At 41.6% G+C, this 23,941-nt stretch overlaps 1 protein-coding gene across 3 annotated transcripts in view; it reads left to right on the top strand.

The window, feature by feature from the left end:
- LOC135221863 (uncharacterized) overlaps positions 1 to 23,941 on the top strand; it is a 102,391-nt gene that overhangs the window by 52,825 nt on the left and 25,625 nt on the right. For all 3 annotated transcript variants that reach the window (XM_064259809.1, XM_064259808.1, XM_064259807.1), the window contains exon 2: positions 18,668 to 19,245. In XM_064259809.1, coding sequence (XP_064115879.1) covers positions 18,668 to 19,245 — 578 coding nt within the window. The remainder of the gene's footprint in view (positions 1 to 18,667; positions 19,246 to 23,941) is intronic.

The raw sequence follows: 23,941 nt of genomic DNA, 5'->3' as shown, positions 1-23,941 counted from the left end.
AAGCCCCCCACCTCTTCCTTTTCATGGACATAAAGCACAAACGAATTGGCTTTCCAGCACTGTTGCACCTGCTTTTCCCCAGAAGTGGGGTCTAATTACCTACACCAAAACAAAAGTGCTACTGTGAATTTCCAAATTTTGAATTGCCAAAAAGTTAGAAACTTGCAGCTATGTAATTACTTGGCAAGTATATATAAAATCTCATTTTATTATAAAAATATCATGTTTGTGTGTTAGTAAAAATGCAAATTACTTTTAAAAACTTGCCGTATTACATTTAATTCTACCCACTTAACTAATGTAATAAAAGCAGAATGATTACATTTTAAGATTAAATAGTATATTCCAAGACCAAGGAGATGTTTTTTATTGTCAAGAATATGGTCATATATCTTGGATCTTGTATGCAGAAGATAGAAGGCAAGATATAACACACCAGAGTATGGTGTATGTTATAAGAAACGAAATGTATACATTATGGAGATACTCATCTATCATTTTCACAAAATTCTGATGTGTTACTTCATGGAAAAAGAAATAAACATTAAGGGTGACCAAATGCTTCACAATTTCAGAGGCTAAACAGACAGTATTAACGTTTTAACGTCGATTGAACGTATTAAATGTTGACGAAAATTGTCTGTCGGGTGCCGAACCGACGTATGGTACGTCAACGAAAAAAAGTTTTTTAAAAATTCGCGAAAAAATAGTTATAGGCCTACTAGGCAAAAACTTTTGAATCACCCGCCTTGGGGGATGCTGGGAGCTCACGGATCAAGGCGTTGTTTTGTTTACAATCGTTACCCAGGCGCGCAAGCACGAATTTCTTTCTTCTCGCACTAAATAGCATCATCGACACATCTCAGAAATTATTTTGTCACTTTGACATAATTTTTACCCATTTTATATTACCCGTTACATGGAGTATTATATATGAAAATGTGTGCAATTTCATGTAAAATACAACAAAAAACAACTCATGGTTGTAGCTTTTATCAGTTTTGAAATATTTTCATATAAATAACAATAAGTGCCAAAATTTCAACCTTCGGTCAACTTTGACTCTACCGAAATGGTCGAAAAACGCAATTGTAACCTAAAACTCTTATATTCTAGCAATATTCAATCATTTACCTTCATTTTGCAACAAATTGGAAGTCTTTAGTAGCACAATATTTCAATTTATGGTGAATTTATGAAAAAACTTTTACCTTATGTCCTCGTGGTAACACTTCCGAAAAAATCATAAATTTTTTCGTCCGATTGTCATAATGTTTGCACCATTTTAAATTAGCCGTTACATAAAGTTTTATATATGGAAATGTGCGCAATTCCATGTAGAATACAAAAAAAAACAACCCATGGTTGTAGCTTTTATCAGTTTTGAAATATTTTCATATAAATAATGATGTGCCAAAATATTAACTTTCGGTCAAATTTGACTTGACCGAAAAGGTCAAAACACGCAATTTCAAGCTAAAACTCTTACATTTTAGTAATATTCAATCATTTACCTTTATTTTGCAACAAATTGGAAGTCTCTAGTACAATATTTTGATTTATGGTGAATTTATGAAAAAAAAAAAATTTCCTTATGTCCGCGCGGTAACTCTTCCGAAAAAAATCATAAATTTTTTTGTCTGATTGTCGTAATGTTTGCACCATTTTAAATTAGCCCTTACATAAAGTTTTATATATGAAAATGTGCGCAATTTCATGTAGAATACAACAAAAAAACAACGCATGGTTGTAGCTTTTATCAGTTTTGAAATATTTTCATATAAATAACGATGTGCCAAAATTTCAACCTTCGGTCAACTTTGACTCGACCAAAATGGTCACAAAACGCAATTGTAAGCTAAAACTATTACATTCTAGTAATATTCAATCATTTACCTATATTTTGCAACAAATGGAAGTCTATAGCACAATAGTATTTCGATTTATGGTGAATTTATGAAATAAACTTTTTCCTTACGTCTGCGCGGTAACTCTTCCGAAAAATCATAAATTTTTTCGTGCGATTGCCGTAATGTTTGCACCATTTTAAATTAGCCGTTACATAAAGTTTTATATGTGAAAATGTGCGCAATTTCATGTAGAATACAACAAAAAAACAATCTATGGTTGTAGCTTTTATCAGATGAAATATTTTCTTATAAATAACGATAAATAGAAAAAATTTGTCCTTCGGTCAACTTTAACTCGACCGAAATGGTCGAAAACTGCAATTTAAGCTACAACACTTACAGTTTAGTAATATTCAAACAATTACCTTCATTTTGCAACAAACGGGAAGTCTCTAGCACAATATTTTGATTTATGGTGAATTTTTGAACAGCTTTTTTTTTTTTTACGTCTGCGCGTTACGAATTCATGCATCATATTGTGATAATATTGTTTTACAATTTCTTATATACCAAAATCATCGCAATTTAGTGTACAATACAACAAAGAAATATTCAACTCATTAGCTTTAACCGTTTTGCTCACAGCGCGAATTGCATAAAATTATATATGAAAATTTTTTTTTGCACTGTCATATATTCCAATATTTATATATGATAATGATATTTTTTTTCATTGCTGATGGTTGCATACTAAACTTCAGGCAATGACAAAAAAAGGAGCCAAAAATGAACTCTTAATCTTGAAAATTAAGCATGCTGTGATTTTTTGAAAAAATCTTTTTTTATGCATTCAACTTACCTGTCAGATATATACTTAGCTATAGACTCCGTCGTCCCCAATAGAAATTCGAATTTCGCGGCACACTCTACAGGTAGGTCAGGTGATCTACCGCCCCGCCGCTGGTGGCGGGAATAGGAATCATTCCCGTTTTCTAAGACAGATTTTCTCTATCGGCCGTGACAGCAACATTGTTGTTGTTACTCCTGATTTGATTTTCGTGTTTTTTCATCGCTATTGATCTTCTAAGCCAGTTATTTTGGTGACGTTATTAGATCTTTGGTTTGGCATACTCTTTCGTGGACTGTTTTTTGGACTTGGTTTTGGATATTTCTCATGATGTCGGATTCTAGCTTTACGGTTAGAAGACAGTGTGTAAATGAGGGATGCATGGTGAGGCTACCGAAAGCTTCGGTAGACCCTCACACAGTTTGTAAGGGGTGTAGAAGGAATGAATGTTCAATTTCTAACACCTGTGATGAATGTGTAAATATGAATGAGGAAGAATGGAAGAATTTAAATTCATATTTAAGGAAATTAGATATGGATAGGGCTAGGAAGGCTTCCTCCAGAAGCGTAAGTAGGTCTCGCTCTAACGAGCCTATTAAATTAACACCTAACCCTAAACCTGTATCTTCTTCCTCTAGTACTAAGACTGCAAATCCGGCAACGGAAATTGCAGATCTTAAAGCTGCGCTACAAAGGATGCTGACGTTGAAAGGTAAGCACAGTGTAGTGAATTAAGTGTCCCTAGTGCAGTGGAGGGTGCGTCTGATCGGCTTCATCTCGCTCCCAGGCCTAGACCTCTTCCAAGCTCACAGGCCCAGAGGAGAAGGAATGTCGAAAGCCTTACGGAGGTTATGGAGAATCCCCACCGATCAGGCGTCCCCTCGGCAGATTCTGTGACGACCCGAACTGCCAAGGATCGCTATCGAAAAAGCATCCTAAAGAAGTGTTTTTCTTCGTCAGATTCTTCACCGAATGTAAGGGGATGGAGTTCTGATGAACTGTCACGCCCCTTAAAGAGAAGTTGGAAGGCTCCAACTTTGGATTCAAGCCCTGAGCTTTTCTCCGATCTATCACCTTGTGAGAAGAAGAAAAGGAGATTGGTTCCTAAACGGAAATCGGAGTTTCCTTCCGCTTCTAGACATCCCTCACCTGAATCAGGGAAGGAAAAAGAGAATGCGGCTGCGAAAATTATCCTAAATGTGCAGGAGCAACTTTCGGCCTTAGTAGGAGTTTTTACTAAGGAGACTCCCAGGAGAAAGGACTCTTTCCTTCCTATAAAGAAGACGAAGGGAAGGAAAGAAGAAACGAAAGTTTCGGCTTATACTCAGAGGAGTATGAAGAATGCGCCAAAAACGCCAACCTGGCGCAATGCGCCAGATGCGTTTGAGACTCCATACGAGTCAGAAGAGCCAGAAGCACCAGATGCGCCATATGCGCCAGAAGCGCCAGCCTGGCGAAATGCGCCAGAAGCGCCACCCTGCCGAAATGCGCCAGAAGCGCCACCCTGCCGAAATGCGCCAGAAGCGCCAGCTTGGCGCAAGGAATCACGAGCGCCAACCCGGCGCAAGGAGCCACAAGTGACAAATAAGAGACGGACTTCTTCCAAAAGACAATAAGCCAAGAGGATTTGTTTAGCTTTCGGAAGGATAAACCTTTACCTGACAGGGACTCTAGTTGTCGCACAGGCGGCCGTAGCCCTTGTCAAGACATAGGTGGTTCCGGAGAAAGCGATAGGAGAGGACATCCTTCGTCTGACAGGAGAGAAAGGTGTCGCACAAGCGGCCATCGCTCTTGCCAGGAGAAGGATAAGGTCGTTTTGCAGGATCAACCTATCTCTCGTAGGGACGCAAGTTATCGCACAGGCGGTCGTCGTTCTTGCGAGAGTGGGGTGGATGTTGCAAGAGGCCAGTCTCCTGTTGGAAATAAACAATCCTCTTCGGAATTGGATTTGGAAGAGATTTCGGACTCTGAAGACCACTCAGCTCCGGGTTTGTCAGATTACAAGACGCTGGCAGCCCTCTTACTTCAAGAGTTTGGGGACTCTTTAAGCCCGACTGCTCCTCCTTCTCCAAGGTCCTTATTTACAAGCACGAACGTCCCGAAACAATCATCTTTTATTAAAATGAAGCCAACCATTTCCATGAACAAGGCTCTCCGATTCGTAGGAAATTGGTTGGAATCCAAGGAGAAGGCGGGGAAGACAGTCTTTACCTGCCCTCCTTCCAGACTATCAGGAAAGAAGGGAATTTGGTACGAGACGGGCAAACCACGGGGTCTAGCTCTCCCAACCACTGGCGAAGCAGATTTTTCGAATCTGGTAGATTCGTCTAGGAGACAAGCCTTGTCATCAGCAAAGATCACATGGGGGACTTCTGAGATGGACCATCTCCTCAAGGGATTGTTTAATGTCTTAGAAGTTTTTAACTTCTTAGACTGGTCCCTTGGGGTGTTGGCCAAAAAGACACAAGAGAATGAATCTCTTAGTCCAGAAGTCCTTCATAGTGTTTCTTTCCTGTATGGACAAGGCGGTTCAGGATGGATCAGGAGAGGTGGCCTCTCTGTTTGGAACTGGTATTCTGAAGAAGAGAGTCTTATTTAGCTCTTTTCTGACGAAAGCAGTTACTCCTACTCAGAGGTCATCTCTTCTGTATGCTCCTCTGTCGGACCAATTGTTTCCTTCAAATCTAGTAAAAGATATTTCTCATTCTTTGACAGAAAAGGCCACACAAGATCTCTTGGCCCAATCTGCAAAGAAATCGAGGACTTCGGGTCCTATTAAGAGAGAGAATCGGGCTCCTCAACAACCCTTTCGAGGGAGCTCCTCGGCCAGACCCTCTTTTAAGAAGAGAGGAGTGCAGAAGAGAGGTAGGTCTTCCTTCAGACCTATCAAGAGAGCGAAATGAGACAACAGTCCTTCAAGCACCGGTAGGAGCCAGACTTCGGAAATTTTCCGAAGAATGGACTTGGAGACAGGCAGAAATTTGGTCCCTTTCCGTGGTAACAAAGGGATATATGATCCCCTTTCGAGACAGACCTCCCTTGACTACGAACCCGAGGGAACTGTCAGCCCAATACAGGGACCCTGCCAAGAAAGAAGCATTATTGCAACTGGTAGAACAGATGTTGCAAAAGGAGGCCATCGAAGTGGTTAGGGATCCGCATTCCCGAGGATTCTACAACCGTCTTTTTCTGGTTCCGAAATCCTCGGGAGGGTGGAGACCGGTCCTGGATGTGAGCGCATTGAACCGATTTGTGGAGAACACAAAGTTCTCTATGGAAACATCAAAATCGGTTCTTGCGGCTCTTCGTCCAGGAGATTGGATGGTCTCCTTAGATCTACAAGATGCATACTTTCATGTCCCCCTGCATCCATCATCGAAGAAATATCTCCGATTCATGATGCAGGGGAAAGTATACCAATTCAGAGCCCTATGCTTCGGCCTTTCTACGGCCCCTCAAGTGTTCACGAGGCTAATGATGAATGTTGCGAGATGGCTACATCTAGAGGGGATAAATATATCCCTTTATCTGGACGATTGGCTAATAAGAGCAAAATCGGAAATTCGGTGCTTGAAGGACTTGGAGAAGACTTTGAACTTGACAAAATCTCTAGGACTGCTCGTGAACCTCGAGAAATCACAATTGATCCCCAGACAGAACATAGTCTATCTGGGGATACAGATGGATTCTCGGGGTTTTCGGGCGTTTCCATCTCAAGACAGAATTACTCAAGGCTTAGAAAAGATCTCGAACTTCTTAGAGAAAGAACGGACCTCGGCGAGGGAATGGCTCAGTCTGCTGGGCACCCTTTCCTCGTTAGAGCAGTTCATTTCCCTAGGAAGATTAAATCTCAGACCTCTGCAATTTTATCTAAAGAGGATGTGGAGTCAAAAGACAGGAGACTTGTCAGACGTTTTTCCCATCCAACAGGGGATAAAATCCGACCTAAAGTGGTGGTTAACCCCATTAACAAGGAACGAAGGGGTGTCCCTCTTGATTCGGAACCCTCACCGAGTGTTGTTTTCCGATGCCTCGGAAACAGAGGTTGGGGAGCAACACTGGGTCCAAAGGAAGTAGCAGGTATTTGGACCAGACAACAAACTACTCTGCACATCAATGCGAAGGAACTCCTGGCAATTCATCTAGCCCTGGAATACTTCGAAGCGGAAGTCAGAGGGGTGGTAGTTCAAGTCAATTCCGACAACACCACAGCTCTGGCTTACATCCGGAATCAAGGGGGCACTCACTCTTTCTCTCTGAACGAAATAGCGAGAGCTCTATTAACCTGGACAGAGGAACGGGGCATTATTCTGCGTACAAGGTTTGTCCAAGGAGTAAAAAACCTAAGGGCAGACAGGTTGAGCAGAAAGAACCAGGTTCTCCCGACAGAGTGGATGCTCCACTCAGGAGTCTGCAGACAAATATGGTCACTCTGGGGGAGACCCCAGATCGACCTGTTTGCCACGTTCCTCTCCAGGAAAATAGACAACTTCTGCTCGCTAGAAGAAGATCCCAGAGCCACAGCGATCGATGCCTTCCTCATGGATTGGTCAGGCATAGACGCATACGCCTTTCCCCCATTCAAATTGCTGGGGGAAGTAGTAAGGAAATTTGTGGCATCGGAGGGAATGAGAATGACTCTAATTGCTCCCTTTTGGCCTTCCCGAATTTGGTTCACAGAGGTACTGGAATGGACGGTGGACTTCCCCAGATCTCTACCAGACAGGACAGATCTGCTCAGACAACCCCACTTCGAGAGGTTCCACAAAAACATCCAAAGTCTCTCCCTGACTGCCTTTCGACTATCGAAAGACTGGTCAGAGCGAGAGGCTTTTCAAAGAAAGTGGCAACTTCAATTGCTAGAGCCCGCAGAGCCTCTACCCTGCGGGTCTACCAATCGAAGTGGGAAGTTTTCCGTAGATGGTGTAGGTCGAAGAAGCTGTCCTCTTCCAATACCTCTGTAACCGAAATCGCGGATTTTCTCCTCTTCTTAAGAGAAGAATCCAAATTGGCCGTATCAACTATCAAGGGATATAGGAGCATGCTCTCAGGTGTTTTTAGAAACAGAGGGCTGAATCTCGAGAATAATAAGGATCTTCATGATCTCATCAGGTCTTTCGAGACTACGAAATTGAGATCGTCGCTTCCCCCGAGTTGGAACCTGGACGTTGTCCTAAAGTTCTTGATGTCGGACAGGTTCGAACCTATAGATAAAATCTCATTCAGAGATCTTACTAGCAAATGCATATTCCTGTTGGCTCTCGCAACTGCTAAGAGGATCAGTGAATTGCATGCTTTGGACTCTCGGGTGGGATTTAGAAAAGACTCGGCTGTCATTTCTTTCCAGGATCTTTTCCTAGCAAAGAATGAGAACCCTTCTAAACCTTGGCCTAGAAGTTTCGAAGTCAAGGGACTCTCTTCTCTGGTAGGAAGAGAGTTGGATCGGTCTCTGCCCAGTCAGGACCTTAAAATTTTATTTAGAAAAGAAGACACAGCTTCAGGGATGTCGACAAGGTCTTTGGTGTTCGGTAAGAAACCCCAAAAGACCTATGTCAAAGAACGCATTGGCATTCTTTGTCAGAAATGTAATTACCGAAGCTCATAGGAATTGCCAAGAGAACTCTTTAAAGCTGCTGAGAGTGAAAGCTCACGAAGTCCGGGCTGTGGCAACTTCCCTTTCTTTTACGAAGAATATGTCCATGAGAAACATTTTAGCAGCAACTTATTGGAGGTGCAATTCAGTATTTGCATCCCACTATTTAAAGGATGTTAGAATAACATACGATAAATGTTTCGCTCTTGGACCTTATGTATCAGCGGATACTATGCTGGGAAATGGAGCAGACGCTGATCCTTAAATTTGTTTTTAATATTTTTAATAATTAGTTTTAATATTGTTGTTGAGTTGTGGGTTGCTTGAAAGGATGTTCGGGGATGACTCCTTTCAATCTTAGTACTAACCCCAATGAGGATCAGGTGATCGGGATTAGTGTCGTGCTCTATGATCATGCCAATTGGCAAGGTGTTTTGTCATGTAAGTGGATAGGACCCCATTGACAAAGATCCTAAGGTTCTGAAGCGTAAGTGGGTAAGACCCCTGTAACAGACCATCAAGAACTCTTAGCATGAGGTCACTACCTCGCTGAGGCTCTTGAAGCGATACGGGCTCCTAGGCAGTAGCCATGAAGTCTTTCGCTAACACAGGTAGGAATCAAGGTTTTTAATTTTATTACCTACAACATATGTTGTTTCCTGTCTATTTCAGTAGATTAGCTGTCTCTTACCCTCCGCCAAAGGTGCCAATCAGCTAAGTATATATCTGACAGGTAAGTTGAATGCATAAAAATGTTATTGTCATGATACAATAAAGTTTTATGCATACTTACCTGGCAGATATATACGGTGTATGGCCCACCCGACCTCCCCTCAGGAGACAGGTGGAAGAGAAAATCTGTCTTAGAAAACGGGAATGATTCCTATTCCCGCCACCAGCGGCGGGGCGGTAGATCACCTGACTTACCTGTAGAGTGTGCCGCGAAATTCGAATTTCTATCGGGGACGACGGAGTCTATAGCTAAGTATATATCTGCCAGGTAAGTATGCATAAAACTTTATTGTATCATGACAATAACATTTTTCCACTTTGGCGCTCACTCGTGAACGCCGCCGTCATACGGGAGACACTTCGGAAATACCGGCTCGGCGTTTAAGGGTTAAGCCAGTTTGTTACACCTTTGGAGTCCATGCCAGATATGCTTGGCACTCCTACCTCTCTAGAGGCTACTTCTGTTACACCTTGTCTGGTGCTTTTGTCTATGGTTGGCACTCCTGATGCCTCAGAGGATGCACTAGTTGTGTCTGCCACTTTGTCTTCAGGTAGTACCAGCTTTGTCAGGTGCTCCTGAGCTTGAAATCTCATTCAGAGGTGTGTCCCCAACTCCCAAAATATTAGGGAGGCTGTGTCATCTGTGGCAGGTTCCTCCTCCTCCATGGAAACAGCACCACTGTCAATCTTGAAACAGAAGGCAACCATAAATAATCCGTCTCCTTCTGGAAACAAGTAGGAGCAAGTTGGTGAAATAAAAGCCCTTAGAACGGGCTCTAGTTTACCAATCTGGCAATAATACATGCCCAAGCCCACAGGAGTATGCAGCCTGTCATTCCCCATATAACAGTAAGGTAGCCATAGGGGTGTAGGTTTATATATATACAGTATTCATCATGACACACCACAAAATCCTATGACTAATATCCAGTCTACACTGCAAGTGATGGTAGTACAGATCCATTTACAAAAAATATACAGAAAGCTCTCTCAATCTACCACTTAGTGAAGTGTTCCCTACTGATGAATTTAAATCCCTTATTTAACAGAGGCCATGCACCTTTCTTATTCTGGGATACATATACATATATGAATAGCAGAAATTGATATCATTACCAATCAAAGATGAAGTTTCCTCTTCCATTATAGAAAGTGAAAATGTGGGAATCCTCAACATGGGGGAGCTAAAACCTTTTCTTGTTCCAACAGGCAGATGACTTATCTATAAGAGGTAATGACTGCCTTACTGACTCTAATTGGAGAGTAACAAATGATAGATCAATTGGAAAATTGGAGAGTAATAAATGATAGATCAATTGGAGAGTAATAAGTGATAGATTTACGAGTGACCACATCTTTACCTGCTGACCAGTCTCTTGGTGGAGTAGTAAATGCCAGGAAACTCACAGAACTATGAGCTCAGCTGTCACCAGATATTGCAGAAGACGGGAGTATTACCATATTGAATTTTGAAAACCAAGAGGTCTCTTCTGAATGGAAATTAAAAAGGCATGAAGAGGATCTTGGACAATTTCATCATTATTAAGTTCATCTATTATGTATGCAACTTACCAAGTAGTTACATAGCTATAGTTTCTAAAACCGTCGGCAGCTAGAATTTTTGAAATTCGCGGTAGCACTAGTTCGTTTTGGTCAGGTGATACCCCCCGCCCACTATCGGGGGAGTGAGGAACCAACACCGTACGAAAATCAGTTGTTTCTGCCAGCTGGTACTGTTAACACAGTTTCAGTAGTCAGCGGAATTTTTGGAATTCTTTGCCGTCACTCATTGTTAGAGTTATTTGGTGAAGTACTCTGAATATTGGTAGGTTTTGATTTCGGTGATTAGCTATTTAGGAATTGAAATAGTTTTAAATGCTTTTGCACCAAAATTCACTAGTTTTGAATTGGTCTACATAATGTCAGACACTAGTTCATCTGGGATTAGGTATTGCAGTAAAGGCTGCAATACTAGGATCGCTAAAGTGGGTAATGATCCACATTCAGTTTGCACGGGTTGTAGGGGACAGACTGACTTGTACACCAGATTAAACTTGTGGGGAGTGTATTAATTGGGATCAAAGAGCTTGGAAGATCTTAGACTAGTTACACGAACAAGTTAGAGAGAGATAAAAAGAGAAAAGCGGCTTCTAGAGCTAAAGCAAAAAGCTTAGTTAGTCAGGAATTGTCTAATGATAATTTGTCTCTTTCTGAACCTTCCCCTCCACCTGTCATTCCCAGTCCTAATCTTGGCTCTCTCACACCTGTACCGATGCTGTGGCCAATTAGAGGCAAGAGTCGATCAGAAATTTTCGATCATGCTCCAAGCAATGGAGAAATTAGGAGTGTCCGTGAAAACCCTAATGGACAAGGTAAGTGGTGAAGTGAGTGCATGTGTTGTGGAGGAGGTGGCAGTTCAGCCCACTGATTCTCCTAGGCAAAGGTCCCTGTCAAACTCCCCAGAACCTGGGAGGAGGCATACTGGTAGCCCAAGGGAGGTCAGTAGGGTCTGCCCACGAGCAGTCGCCCCCCTCAGGCGATTCTGTTGACAAATCCCAGATCACAACAGAGCGCCATTGGAAAGGCGTCTCTAAAGGAGTACCGCTGTCATCTAGTGCTTCCAGCTCCGGGGAGTCCTCTCCCAGGCACCCGTGGCATTTCCACGACGAGTCCCGTCCATTGAAAAGGAGGGCTTGTAAGTTGTCTTCCTCTCCAGTCCCCTGTAAAAAGGCTAGCCCTTTCCAGAAAGAACAGCCTTCGTGTAGTTTTTGGGAGTCTCCAGAGAGATTCTCTCAGGATACGGCAGGAGAAGGACGCCGTAGTGAGAGGATCACATCCTCTAAGTCTAAGTTGTCGTCAAGAAAGTCTTCCTCTGGCAGAGTTTCAGAGGTGAAGAGTACAGGGAAGAGTAGACTTACGGAGATGTCTTCAGCACCAGTCCACACCTGTAATGCTGAAGGACAGGTAAGACTCCCGCCAGTCTCTCCTGTAATTCACGAGACTCCTGGGAGACAGTTTAGCGTTTGGAGTACGAGAACCCACCGACTCCCGAGCGCCCATCGGCGCCACAGTTTGTCCGCATGCCAGAGCAGCCTTTGGCGCCCGGAACTTCAACGGTGACACTAGAACAACCTTTGGCTCCCGAGCGTCCATTGGCGCCTAGGAATACAGTTGTGACCGAGTGTCCACTAGCTAGCGCCCGAGAATCCACGAGCACCCGAGCGTCCAAGAGCACACGAGCGCCCGAGCGTCCGCTAGTGCTCGAGCATCCGCTAGTGCTCGAGCGTCGGATAACGCCCACTAGCGCCCAAGCATGCACAGGTATATATGCAATCAAGTACACAGAGGGACCAGTATGAAGCGCTCAGACAGTCTATGTCATCAATTTTGGCTTCGGGGTTACCGACAGGGCTTCAGGTGATGGCTGCCTCCAGTCCTTTTCCCTTTTCTGTCAGCCATCCAGAATAAGTTAGACAGCATTTTGGGCTTTATTCAATATGCGGCGCCCCCTATCCAACCTGTAGAGACATTTATCACCTATTTCTTCAGCCGAAGAAAAAGGGAAAGGAGAAGAGGAGGATAAAGAGTCTTCTCTCACTGCCAACAAAGCCTTGCTTTTTTACTTTTAGAAAATTTTTCAGATTCATTCTCGCCAGTGACCCCCATGTCTCCAGTGTCTTCTTACATGAGAGACAACCAGGAAGACTCCAGGAAATTACCGAAACTAGTATACTGTCCTTTTTGGCTCGATAAGAGTTGAAGGAAATTAACCTTTGGCTTGAGGATAAGAGGGATCAAGGCAAAGTAACTTCTGCTTCCCTCCTTCTCGTCTTTCAACGAGGAGACATTTGTGTTACGAAACCAGAGAAGCTCTCTCTATGGGTGTGTCTGCCTCCGTCCAGTGAGACTTCTCTGTGCTTATTGACTCGGCGAGAAGATCGGCTTTCAACTCGGCCAAGATAATGTTAATGCGCCAGAATTAGACCACCTCATCAAGAATATCTTTAGGGTATTTGAAGTTTTTAGTTTCCTGGACTGGACAGTAGGAGCCTTAGGACGTAAACTCGAGCTATTCAATGTTGAGTGAGGAAGCTTTTACAGACATTTCGGGAGTGATCTCCTGTTTAGATAAGGGGATTCGAGACGGTTCCGCGGAACTAGCCTTTCTCTTCATGTTAGGTATCCTAAAGAAGAGAGAACTATGGTGTTCTTTTACATCCAAGGGAGTATCTCATACTCAAAAGTCTGCCTTGTTGTATTCGCCCTTGGATAAGAAGCACCTGTTTCCAGAAGACACAGTAGTACTAGTTGCCTCCAAATTGCAGAAGAAAGCAACACAGGATCTCTCGCAATCCACTAAACTGGCTAGAGGAAATATCCCTTATGGACGCCCCTCGCCAGCAGCTGAGAACAACCCTTTCGGGGCTGGGGATTTGGTAGATATTTCCCAAGATCAAGGGGCATAGCACGTTTCACCCTTAAATCTATTAAAAAATCCTCAACCAACCCCTCGACCAAGAAGTAGTGTATCAGTCCTTCGTGCACCAGTAGGAGCGAGGCTCCATCAATTTTGGGAAGAATGGGAAGCAAGAGGGGCGGAACCTTGGATCGTAAAGGTTTTAAGAGAAGGGTATGATATTCCGTTCAAGAGGAAGCCACCGTTATCAGGCTCTCCGATAGCTTTGACAGCTTACTCAGAAAATTCAAAGTTCATCGCCCTTTCGGAAGAGGTTTCGTCTCTCTTGCAAAAGAAAGCAATAGAGTTAGTAGAAGAGCCACTAACCCCAGGTTTTTACAATCATTAGTTCGTTGTTCCCAAGTCATTGTGGGGTTGGAGATCAGTATTGGACGTAAGCACTCTGAACCTTTATGTGCAGAAGACAAAGTTCAAGATGGAGACAAATCAGTCTGTTCTTTCATCGATCCGTCAAGGGGATTGGATGATCTCCATCGATATGGGGACGCATATTTTCACATTCCAATACACCAAAACTCAAAGAAGTTTCTGTGTTTTGTCTTCCGGGACAAAATATACCAGTTCAGAGCGCTGTGTTTCAGGCTTTCGACCACACCACAAGTGTTCACCCGAGTGCTAGCTGCCATTGCGAAATGGTTACATCTAGTTGGGATAAGAATATCCCTTTACTTGGACGATTGGCTTCTCCGGTCAAAAACAAAGGAGAGGTGCACGGAGGACCTTCAGAAAACCCTGACTTTTAGCTCAGGATCTAGGACTGTTAATAAACAGACAAAAGTCGCAGTTACTCCCCAGTCAGGAATTAGTCTATTTGGGGATGAGGATCAATTCAGTGAGTTTTCGGGCTTTTCCATCCCCACAAAGAATCGAGTCGTGCCTACAGAAGGTAGAGAAATTTCTAATTCTCCAGGAATGCTCTGCAAAGGAATGGATGAGTCTTTTGGGTACACTATCCTCAATAGAGCAGTTCGTGACACTAGGGAGACTGCATATGAGGAACCTACAGTTCTTCCCCAGAGCGAACTGGAACAGAAAGAAGTTTCCGGACTCTTTTATGTTCCGTATTACACAAGAAATAAAGGAGGACCTGCAATGGTGGAAGTTAACCCTTAAACCCCGAATGGACGTATTAAACGTCGAGTCAAAATGTCTCCTGTATGCCGAATGGACGTACCATACGTTGACTCAAAAAAGTTTTTTAAAAAATTCGCGGAAAAATACTTATAGGCCTACCAGCCGAAAACTTTTGAATCACGCGCCTTGGGGGATGCTGGGAGTTCACGGATCAAGGCGTTGTTTTGTTTACAGTTGTTACGCAGGCGCGCAAGCGCGAATTTCTTTCTTATCACACTAAAAAGTATCAGTGACACATCTCAAAAATTATTTCGTCACTTTGACATAATTTTTGCACCGTTTTAAATTATCCGTCACATGAAGTATTATATATGAAAATGTGCGCAATTTCATTTAGAATACAACAAAAAATACTCATGATTGTAGCTTTTATCAGTTTTGAAATATTTCCATATAAATAACGATAAGTGCCAAAATTTCAACCTTCGGTCAACTTTGACTCAACCGAAATGGTTGAAAAACGCAATTGTAAGCTAAAACGCTTATATTTTAGTAATATTCAACTATTTACCTTAATTTTGCAACAAATTGGAAGTCTCTAGCACAATATTTTGATTTATGGTGAATTTATGAAAAAACTTTTTCCTTACGTCCGCGCGGTAACTCTTCCGAAAAAAATCATACATGCGATTGTGGTAATGTTTGCACCATTTTAAAATTAGCCGTTACATAAAGTTTTATATATGGAAATGTGCGCAATTTCATGCACAATACAACTAAAAACAGCCCATGGTTGTAGCTTTTATCAGTTTTGAAATGTTTTCATATAAATGATAAGTGACAAATTTTCAACCTTCGGTCAATTTTGACTCTACCGAAATGGTCGAAAAACGCAATTGTAAGCTAAAACTCTTATATTTTAGTAATATTCAATCATTTAACTTCATTTTGTAACAAATTGGAAGTCTCTAGCACAATATTTTGATTTATGGTGAATTTATGAAAAAAAAAAACATTTTCCTTACGTCCGCGCGGTAACTTCCGAAAAAATCATACGTGCGATTGTGGTAATGTTTGCACCATTTTAAATTAGCCGTTACATAAAGTTTTATATATGAAAATGTGGGCAATTTCATGTAGAATACAACAAAAAATAATTGAAGGTTGTAGCTTTTCTCATTTTCGAAATATTTGCATATAAATCACGATAAATAGAAAAAAACCACGTTTGGTCAACTTTGACTCTACCGAAATGGTCAAAAAACGCAATTGTAAGCTAAAATTCTTATATTTTAGTAATATTCAATCATTTACCTTCATTTTGCAACAAATTGGAAGTCTCTAGCACAATATTTCGATTTATGGTGAATTTATGAAAAAAACTTTCCTTCCCTCCGCGCGCGGATTCTCCGCCATAAATCTCCGAAATGCGTACATCCCATTCTCGGAAAATTTGCTCTGTTTCATATTAGGCATTTCATAGTTTTATATATGAAAATGTGTGCAATTTCATGTGGAATAAAAGGAAAAATATTTGAAGGTTGTAGCTTTTCTAATTTCCAAAATAATTGCATATAAAAAAAATTTATAAAAAAATTTCGACATTTGGTCAACTTTAACTCATCCGAAATGGTCGAAAACTGCAATTGTAAGCTAAAACTCTTACAGTATCATAATATTCCATCATTTAACTTCATCTTGAATCAAATTCGAAGTCTCTATAACAATATTTAGATTTATGGCGAATTTAAAAAAAATATTTGTTTACGTCCGCGTGTTACGAATTCATGCATCATTTAGTGATAATATTTTCTCTGTGTTGCTTTTATCGTTTTACAATGTGTTATATACCAAAATGATTGAAATTTAAGTGTACATTACATCGAAAAAAAAGTAACTTGTTACCTTTGAATACAATTATACTATATGAAATTTCGTTTTTGCGCTATCATATATCGCATTATTTATATATGATAATGATAATTTTTTTCATTTCTGATGGTTGCATACTAAACTTCAACCAATGATAAAAAAGGAGCCAAAAATGAACTCTTAATCTTGAAAACTAAGCGCTCTGTGTTTTTTTGTAAACAAATATTTTTTCCGCTTCCGCGCTCACTCCGAAACACCTCCGGCACACGGGAGACAATTTTTTTTTTACCGCTTCGGCGTTTAAGGGTTAAGAGACAGACTTGCAGAAGGAGATCCCTCCTCCTGCAGAGCCCCAACCTAGTGTTCTTTTCAGACTCATCAGATCAAGGTTGGGGAGCGATTCTGGGGGAAAAGGAAGTATCAGGCATTTGGAATGCTGAACAAAAACAGTGGCATGTAAATCGGGGAAGGAACTGACCGCCATCCACTGGGGATTGCTGAAGTTTGCGGACGAAGTTCGTAACAAAGTAGTGGCCATACACTCGGACAGCACGACAGCGCTCTCGTACATAAAGAAACAAGGAGGGACACACACTTTTTCTCTTTGCGAGACAGCAAGGAGTCTGCTGTTAAGGGCGAATTGGAATCATACCACATTAATTCTGAGGTTCGTTCAGGGAAAATTCAATGTACTCGTGGACGAACTGAGCCGCAGGAGGCAAGTACTTCACACGGAATGGATGATGAACCCAGTGGTATGCCTCGAATTGTGGAAACTCTGGGGGAAACCTATGATAGATCTGTTTGCCACAGCAAGAAACCATCGTCTCCCCCTTTACTGTTCACCAGCCCTGGACCCGAAAGCATGGTCGACAGATGCGATGCTTTTGGACTGATCGAACAAGAACTTGTACGCTTTTCCTCCATTCAAGATGGTGAGAGAAGTCGTCAACAAATTCGGAACACATCACAACGTTTCGATGACTCATTGCTCCATTCTGGACAGCGCAGGAATGGTTTCCAGATCTTTTAGACCTAGTGGATGGGCCAAGGTTACTTCCTCAGAGAACAGATCTACTCAGACAACCCCACTTCAGGAGGTTCCATCAAGGACTATCCACTCTGTCCCTAACCGCTTACAGACTGTCCGACAACTCTTACAAGCGAAGGGGTTTTCAAGACAAGCGGCAAGAGTTATTGCTCAGTGCAGAAGGGAATCTGCAAGTAAAGTCTACAAGGCAAAGTGGGCTGTGTTTAGAGCCTGGTGTAAAGAGCATAATGTTTCGTCTTCTAAAACAACTATAACAGAAATAGCAGATTTTCTATTATATCTGAGAACAGATAGGAATCTGTCTTCTGCAACTATCAAAGGTTATAAGGCTATGTTGGGATCTGTTTTCAAGCACAGAGGATTAGAAGTATCAACGAATAGAGATCTTGCAGATCTCATTAAGTCCCTCGATATAGAAAAACCCAAAGGTTCAAAGATATTATCTTGGAACCTAGATGTAGTACTTAAGTGGCTGTTGGAAACTCCGTGTGAGCCGTTGCAAAGAGCATCGTTGAGAGATTTGATGAGAAAGACATGATTTTCGTATGGTGTTGGTTCCTCACTCCCCCGATAGTGGCGGGGGGTATCACCTGACCAAAACAAACTAGCGCTACCGCGAATTTCAAAAATTCTAGCTGCCGACGGTTTTAGAAACTAATAGCTATGTAACTACTGGGTAAGTATACATAAAATCTTATTTTATCATAAAAATGTCATTTTCATTTCAGTGCTGATTGACTTCATAGGTCCTAGTACTTGGCCTTAATTCTATATCCTATCCTATTCGTCACTGATGGATTTCCAGTTTTATCATCACATGCATTTTGCAAATCTCATTTGAATGGCAAAGAGGAAACTTGAAGTTATCGATGATAACTGCTTACTGGCATTTTTAAAGGATATAAATCTCTATAATCAGATCTCAATTTTTATTCCTTTATGTGCCTCTTAAGATTTCATTTTTATATATATTTATTTTGATATTAGCGTGGTCGTCAACAAGTTTGTGTAAATGTATTTGTTGGAATATGGTAATTATGTATAAATGTATATACGTACTATTGGAATTTTTTAATCTGTTTTTTTATGTACATATGTGTGTTTGTTTTTAATCATAATTGCCTCTGGCTTAAATTTTATATTCCATTCCTAACCTATATATTTTTTCCAGATAAAAAAAGAATACAGAGAAGAAAAGATGGAATCATATGGGTACACAAGTCACACTAGTGAAAGTTCACAAAGTTCTGGGAGCAGTGAATCAAGTAGTAGTGATTCTGAAAGCAGTGGTAGTACGGGAAGAAAGCGAAAGCATATAAAAAAAAAGAGTAAATACAAGAGGGAGAAAAAGAAACGAAGTGACAGCGAAGAAGAAGTTGAGTATGTTGAAAGAGAGAAGAGAAAAAAGAGAAAACATGCAAAACACAAAGATGCTGATGAGGCTTCTCCTGATGAAGAACATGCAAGAGATGAGGAGCGTAAACACAGGAGCAGAAAGCATAATAAACACCATCATCGCAAGCACAAACACAAACACCGGCGACATCGTCATCATCGGTCAGAAGAAGAGTATCAAGAAAAAAGACGAGAAGCATCTCTCGAAAGAACAGATAACAGAAAGGAAAGAGAAGATTGTGAAGAAAGGAAAGCTATCTATGAGAAGGGTGAAAAGGACAGAAAAAATGATAGAGAAGGTGATAGGAGAAATAAGAAGGAGGAGAAGCGGAGTAAAGAAAGAGGAGAGAGCAGGTACTGTATACTGTTCTTGTTGATAATATAAAGTTTTCTGGATATAAAGTAGGAATTAGGACGAAGCTCAGGTGATATCAAGTACAGATGGCATGAACTGATGAATGAAGAGAAACCATTCCATCTTTTATTCCCTTTTTTTCCCAAGGTGTAATACCCTCACAGTAATAAACCTTGATATAATGGAGTCCAATATACTATAGTGAATTGTAAATTTTTTTGTCTGCTTTACAGGTAGATGAAGTCTTTAATTTAGCATTTTTCACAATTTAAAGGACATGATTTTTAAGGTACACTTAACAGTAAATTATGTATATGGAACTTACCCAGTAGTTACATAGCTAAGAGCTTCCTACCTACGGCAACCTAACAATTGAAATTTTACGCTAGCGCGAGTTCCAGTTACAGTGTACCAGTTAGAGTGCCCCACCCACTACTGGGGAGTGTATATAGGTAACAACTTAACAGAGTTTCAATTCATTTTCTGCCGGCTGCCGATGAACATCGGTGGTTTCAGACAGCCTTTTTTCAATGGATTGTGTTGATGAATTTGGAGTTCTTGGTGAAGTACTCTGTGTTGTTTTGCGTTAGCGCATTCTTTCCAGTATGTCAGATTCTAGCACAACTAGTGTTAGGATTTGTGCAGATGGTTGTAAGACCAGGTTAGCTAAAACTTGTTATGATCCATATAACAGATATTAAATGTAGAGGTCAAGAGTGCTAGAGAGAGAATACTTGTGCTGAATGTTGTGATTGGGATAACAAGAAATGGAAAATAGTTAGGTCCCATCAGGGCAGAAAGTAGATCTAGTTTAGGTAATTTTCAAGCTGCTGAAGTGGTAGAAGATAACATGATTGTTTCGCCTGTAATTCCTGTTGATTCTCCAATTATTTCTCCTCCTGCTCCTGTGTCACTAACTCCTATTCCAGGTTCGCTTGCTCCCAACCCAACACCTTTGCTAGCCTCGAGTCAAAATTCGATAAGAAGTTCGAATTTTTAGCGAGTGCGATGATGGATCTTGGTCCTTCTCTTAAAGCCTTAATGGTAAAAGGCAGTCAAAGTGTTAGTGAAGTGCATAGTGATTATGTAGAGGAGGTGGCTGTCTAGCTCACGGTGCTCCTAGACGATGGTCACTGTCCTGCTCCCCCGCACCCAGGAGAAGACGTACTGGAGGTTGAAGGGAGGCCGGTGGGGTTTGCCCCTGGGTAGTCGCCCCCTTATTTGAACCTGCTGGTGATCCCCAGCTTTCAACAGAGGGCCACTGAAAAGGAGTCTCATTTAGTGTACATGATCTGTCGTCGGAGTTGGACAGCTCGACTCCCAACAAGAGTCGTTGTGAGCATTTTCAAGATGTGTTGCTCCCCTTCAAGAGACAGTCCAACGATGTAGATAAGTCTCCTCCTCCTTCTAAGAAGAAGAAAGAGGATGTCTTCAGTCTACAACCTTCGTGCTGCTAAAAGGTGTTGCCACCTGTATCGTCGGCTCCTCGGTCTCAATCTGTATGGGACAGCTTGGAGTCCTTCCCCTGTATGGATGGGCACTTTGTTTCTGCTGAGCGTAAGACAGATCCTTCGGAGTGAGTTTTGTCAGTCTCAAGATCCAGACCTATATTGGAATTGCCTCGGACTCCTGGAGGTGATTCTCCTGATATGATGCGGCGCTCCCATTCGGCCGAATGATCGACTTTCCTGACAGCTGAGTCAGGAGCAGTTTTGCCTCGCTCTCAGTCGTATTCTTCGACTTCTGATTTTTCGCTTGCTCCTCTTAAACGACAATTGATGACATCATGTCTTTGTTGCAGAAAGCTTGAACACCTCAAATGGAAGAAGTGGGTTTGTTGCTTATCTCTTTGGACAAGGAAGAGGAGGAATGGGATACAAGTCCATCTTCATACTCAGTGTTGTTAAGGTATTTCCTCAACAACTTTCAGGATTTTTTCTCGCCTGCGGCTCCATTGTCATCGGCTTCGACTTTTCTGATGAGGAAACCTGCTTCAGACAGTTTGGCCCTACCCAAATTGGTACTCTCTTCATCAACTAAGAAAGTTTTGAGAGATGTGGACTCCTGGTTAGTGTTGGAGAGAGAGATGGGTAAAGCTTCTTTTGCCGCCCTGCCCGCCAAGCTGATAAAGAAAAGTCATCGTTTTGACCCCGGAGAATCTCCTTCCTTGGGAGCATCTGCCTCCTCCCAGGGTGACTTCTTGGGCCTCATCGACTCTGCTGGGCATTTGGCCTTTTCATCAACCAAAGTTATGCTCTTGTCCATGGAAATGGATCACCTACTAAGAGTATTTTCAAAGTATTAGAAGTATATAGCTTCTTAGATTGGATAATCGGGGCATTAGCAAGGAAGGTAGAAGACATCGCAGCAGACTTGATAGGGGTACTGTCATGCGCGGACAAGGCCGTTAGAAAGGGATCGGTGGAGTTAGCATCTCTCGTCTCGTTTTGTATCCTGAAGAGGAGGGATTTGTGGTGTTCCATCACTACTAAAAGCGTAACCACAACACAGAAGTCTGCTTTGCTTTTTGCCCCACTGGAAAAAGAAACACCTCTTCCTGCAAGAATTAGTGCATCAGATTTTGTCGTCGCTACAGAAGAAATCAACCAATGATGTTTTGGTGCAATCGGCGAAGCATTCTAGGGAGTGTAATCTAACCCTAATAGGTATTTTGTCTTCAACCCCAAGATTTTCGTGGAGCAAGACAGAGAGGCCAGCAAAGAGCCCGTACTAACCTACAACCTCCAATCAGGTCTATCAAGAAAACTACCTACAAGACAACAAGTACGAAGTGAGGAGCGTGTCCTTGGTGTGCCTGTAGGAGCCAGGTTGAGCCTTTTTTGGAGGGAATGGAGTTTGAGAGGAGTAGAACCTTGGGTAGTCAAGGTGCTGCAGCAGGGGTATGTCATTCCCTTCAAAGAAGGCCCACCTTTGGCCAGTTTGTTGAAAACATTACCAGCCTACTTGGCAAAATCAGAAAAGTTTACCGCTCTCTCTCAAGAGGTAGAGTCACTGCTTTGCACGAGAGCATTAGAAATAGTAGAGGATCAAAACTCAGGGATTTTACAACAGAATCTTTGTGGTCCCCAAAACATCAGGGCCTGTAGACCAGTTTTAGATGTGAGCGTCTTGAATCATTTTGTTCTCAAGACAAAATTCCATGTGGAGACCAATCAGTCGATCGTGTCCTCTGTACATTGAGGGGACTGGATGGTGACCCTGGACATGAGGGATGTGTATTTCCACATCCCTATACATCCGGATTCCTGAAAATATCTCCGCTTTGTTTTTCAAGGAAAGGTTCTCCAATTCCGGGCGTTATGCTTCGGCCTGTCGACAGCGCCACAGGTCTTTACTCGCATACTGGCTCCACTGGCAAAGTGGCTTCATCTGTTAGGAGTGAACAACTAGTTTTATTTAGACGACTGGCTACTCAGAGCTCAGTTGAAGGACAAATGCATGGAAGATCTATCAGAAACTCTCCTTCTTACCAAGAAACTAGGTATTTTGATGAACACAGAGAAATCTCAGATCATTCCCACTCAATGGATTCTATACAGTAGTACCTCAGACTTCGAACCTAATCCGTTCCAGAAGGCTGTTCGGAGTACGATTTGTTTGAAATATGAAACAAATATCCCCGTAAGAAATAACAGGAATCAGAATAATTCGTTCCAGCTAACCGAAAAAGTCCCCCTTTTCCCATTTTTTCTATTATTAATGTGTTCTAAAATGTAAATTAAAGAGTTTAAAGTAATAAAACAGTATGTTATATCAAGTAAAATTTTCAAAATTTTATTTTTTGTGTACGATTTACAAACTGTTTTGGTGAAAATGGCGCCCGGCAGGCTGGGGAAGGGAGGGAGGATAGACGGGAACCCTTTGAGGAAACTGAAATGGTTGCAGTAGGCAAAGGTTGATAACAAAATCAATTTTATTCACATTTTACAAGGATAATCGGAGGAATTGAAAGTGAGAGAGAGAGAGAGAGAGAGAGAGAGAGAGAGAGAGAGAGAGAGAGAGAGAGAGAGAGAGAGAGAGAGAGAGAGAGAGAGAGAGAGAGAGAGAGGTTTACACTTGGATCTTAAGTGCACGAAAGAGATTGATTATGCCGCAGTAAGGCAAAAGCAAACTTTAAAATAAACATGGGGATTTTGCAAACTAGTAAGTAATAAGTCAAGAATGTAAGAAAAGGAAAGAGAGATAAAGTAACTTTTCACAAGAAAGGGAAGCAGACCCCTTTTTCCCTCTCCTCTCTTCCCTTCTCTCTATCGTCTCACTCAGCGCACCAAATACTGACTCGAGCAAGCTTTTTTTTTTTTTTTTTTTTCCCTACTCTAATGCATTTGTTTGTCTTCATGTTTTATCAGTATGTTAAATTTATTGTGAAATAACATCTTATTTTTTATGTGAATTGGTACAGCTTTTACTTACATAGAGTAAAGTTTTTACTGTCTCTTCTTCTCTCCTCAACAATACCATGATGCATGATAACTTAAAATTATTCATTCATTATTCCTCAAAAATATAGACTGTCTCTCCCTCTACCTGAAGTTAGCTGTGCATCACCGCAATGACAAATGATTGTGTTAATCATTCATTGCAATATTATATTTGAAAAACTATGTTCTTTCATTTACTATTTTGCTGAATATTGTTCAACTAGGCCGTCTCACTTGGCGACAGAACACTTCT

Source organism: Macrobrachium nipponense, chromosome 3 (assembly GCF_015104395.2).
Source record: "Macrobrachium nipponense isolate FS-2020 chromosome 3, ASM1510439v2, whole genome shotgun sequence".
Lineage (NCBI taxonomy): Eukaryota > Metazoa > Arthropoda > Malacostraca > Decapoda > Palaemonidae > Macrobrachium > Macrobrachium nipponense.
The sequence above is the reverse complement of the archived record's forward strand: the minus strand, read 5'-3'. Positions and strand labels throughout refer to the sequence as shown.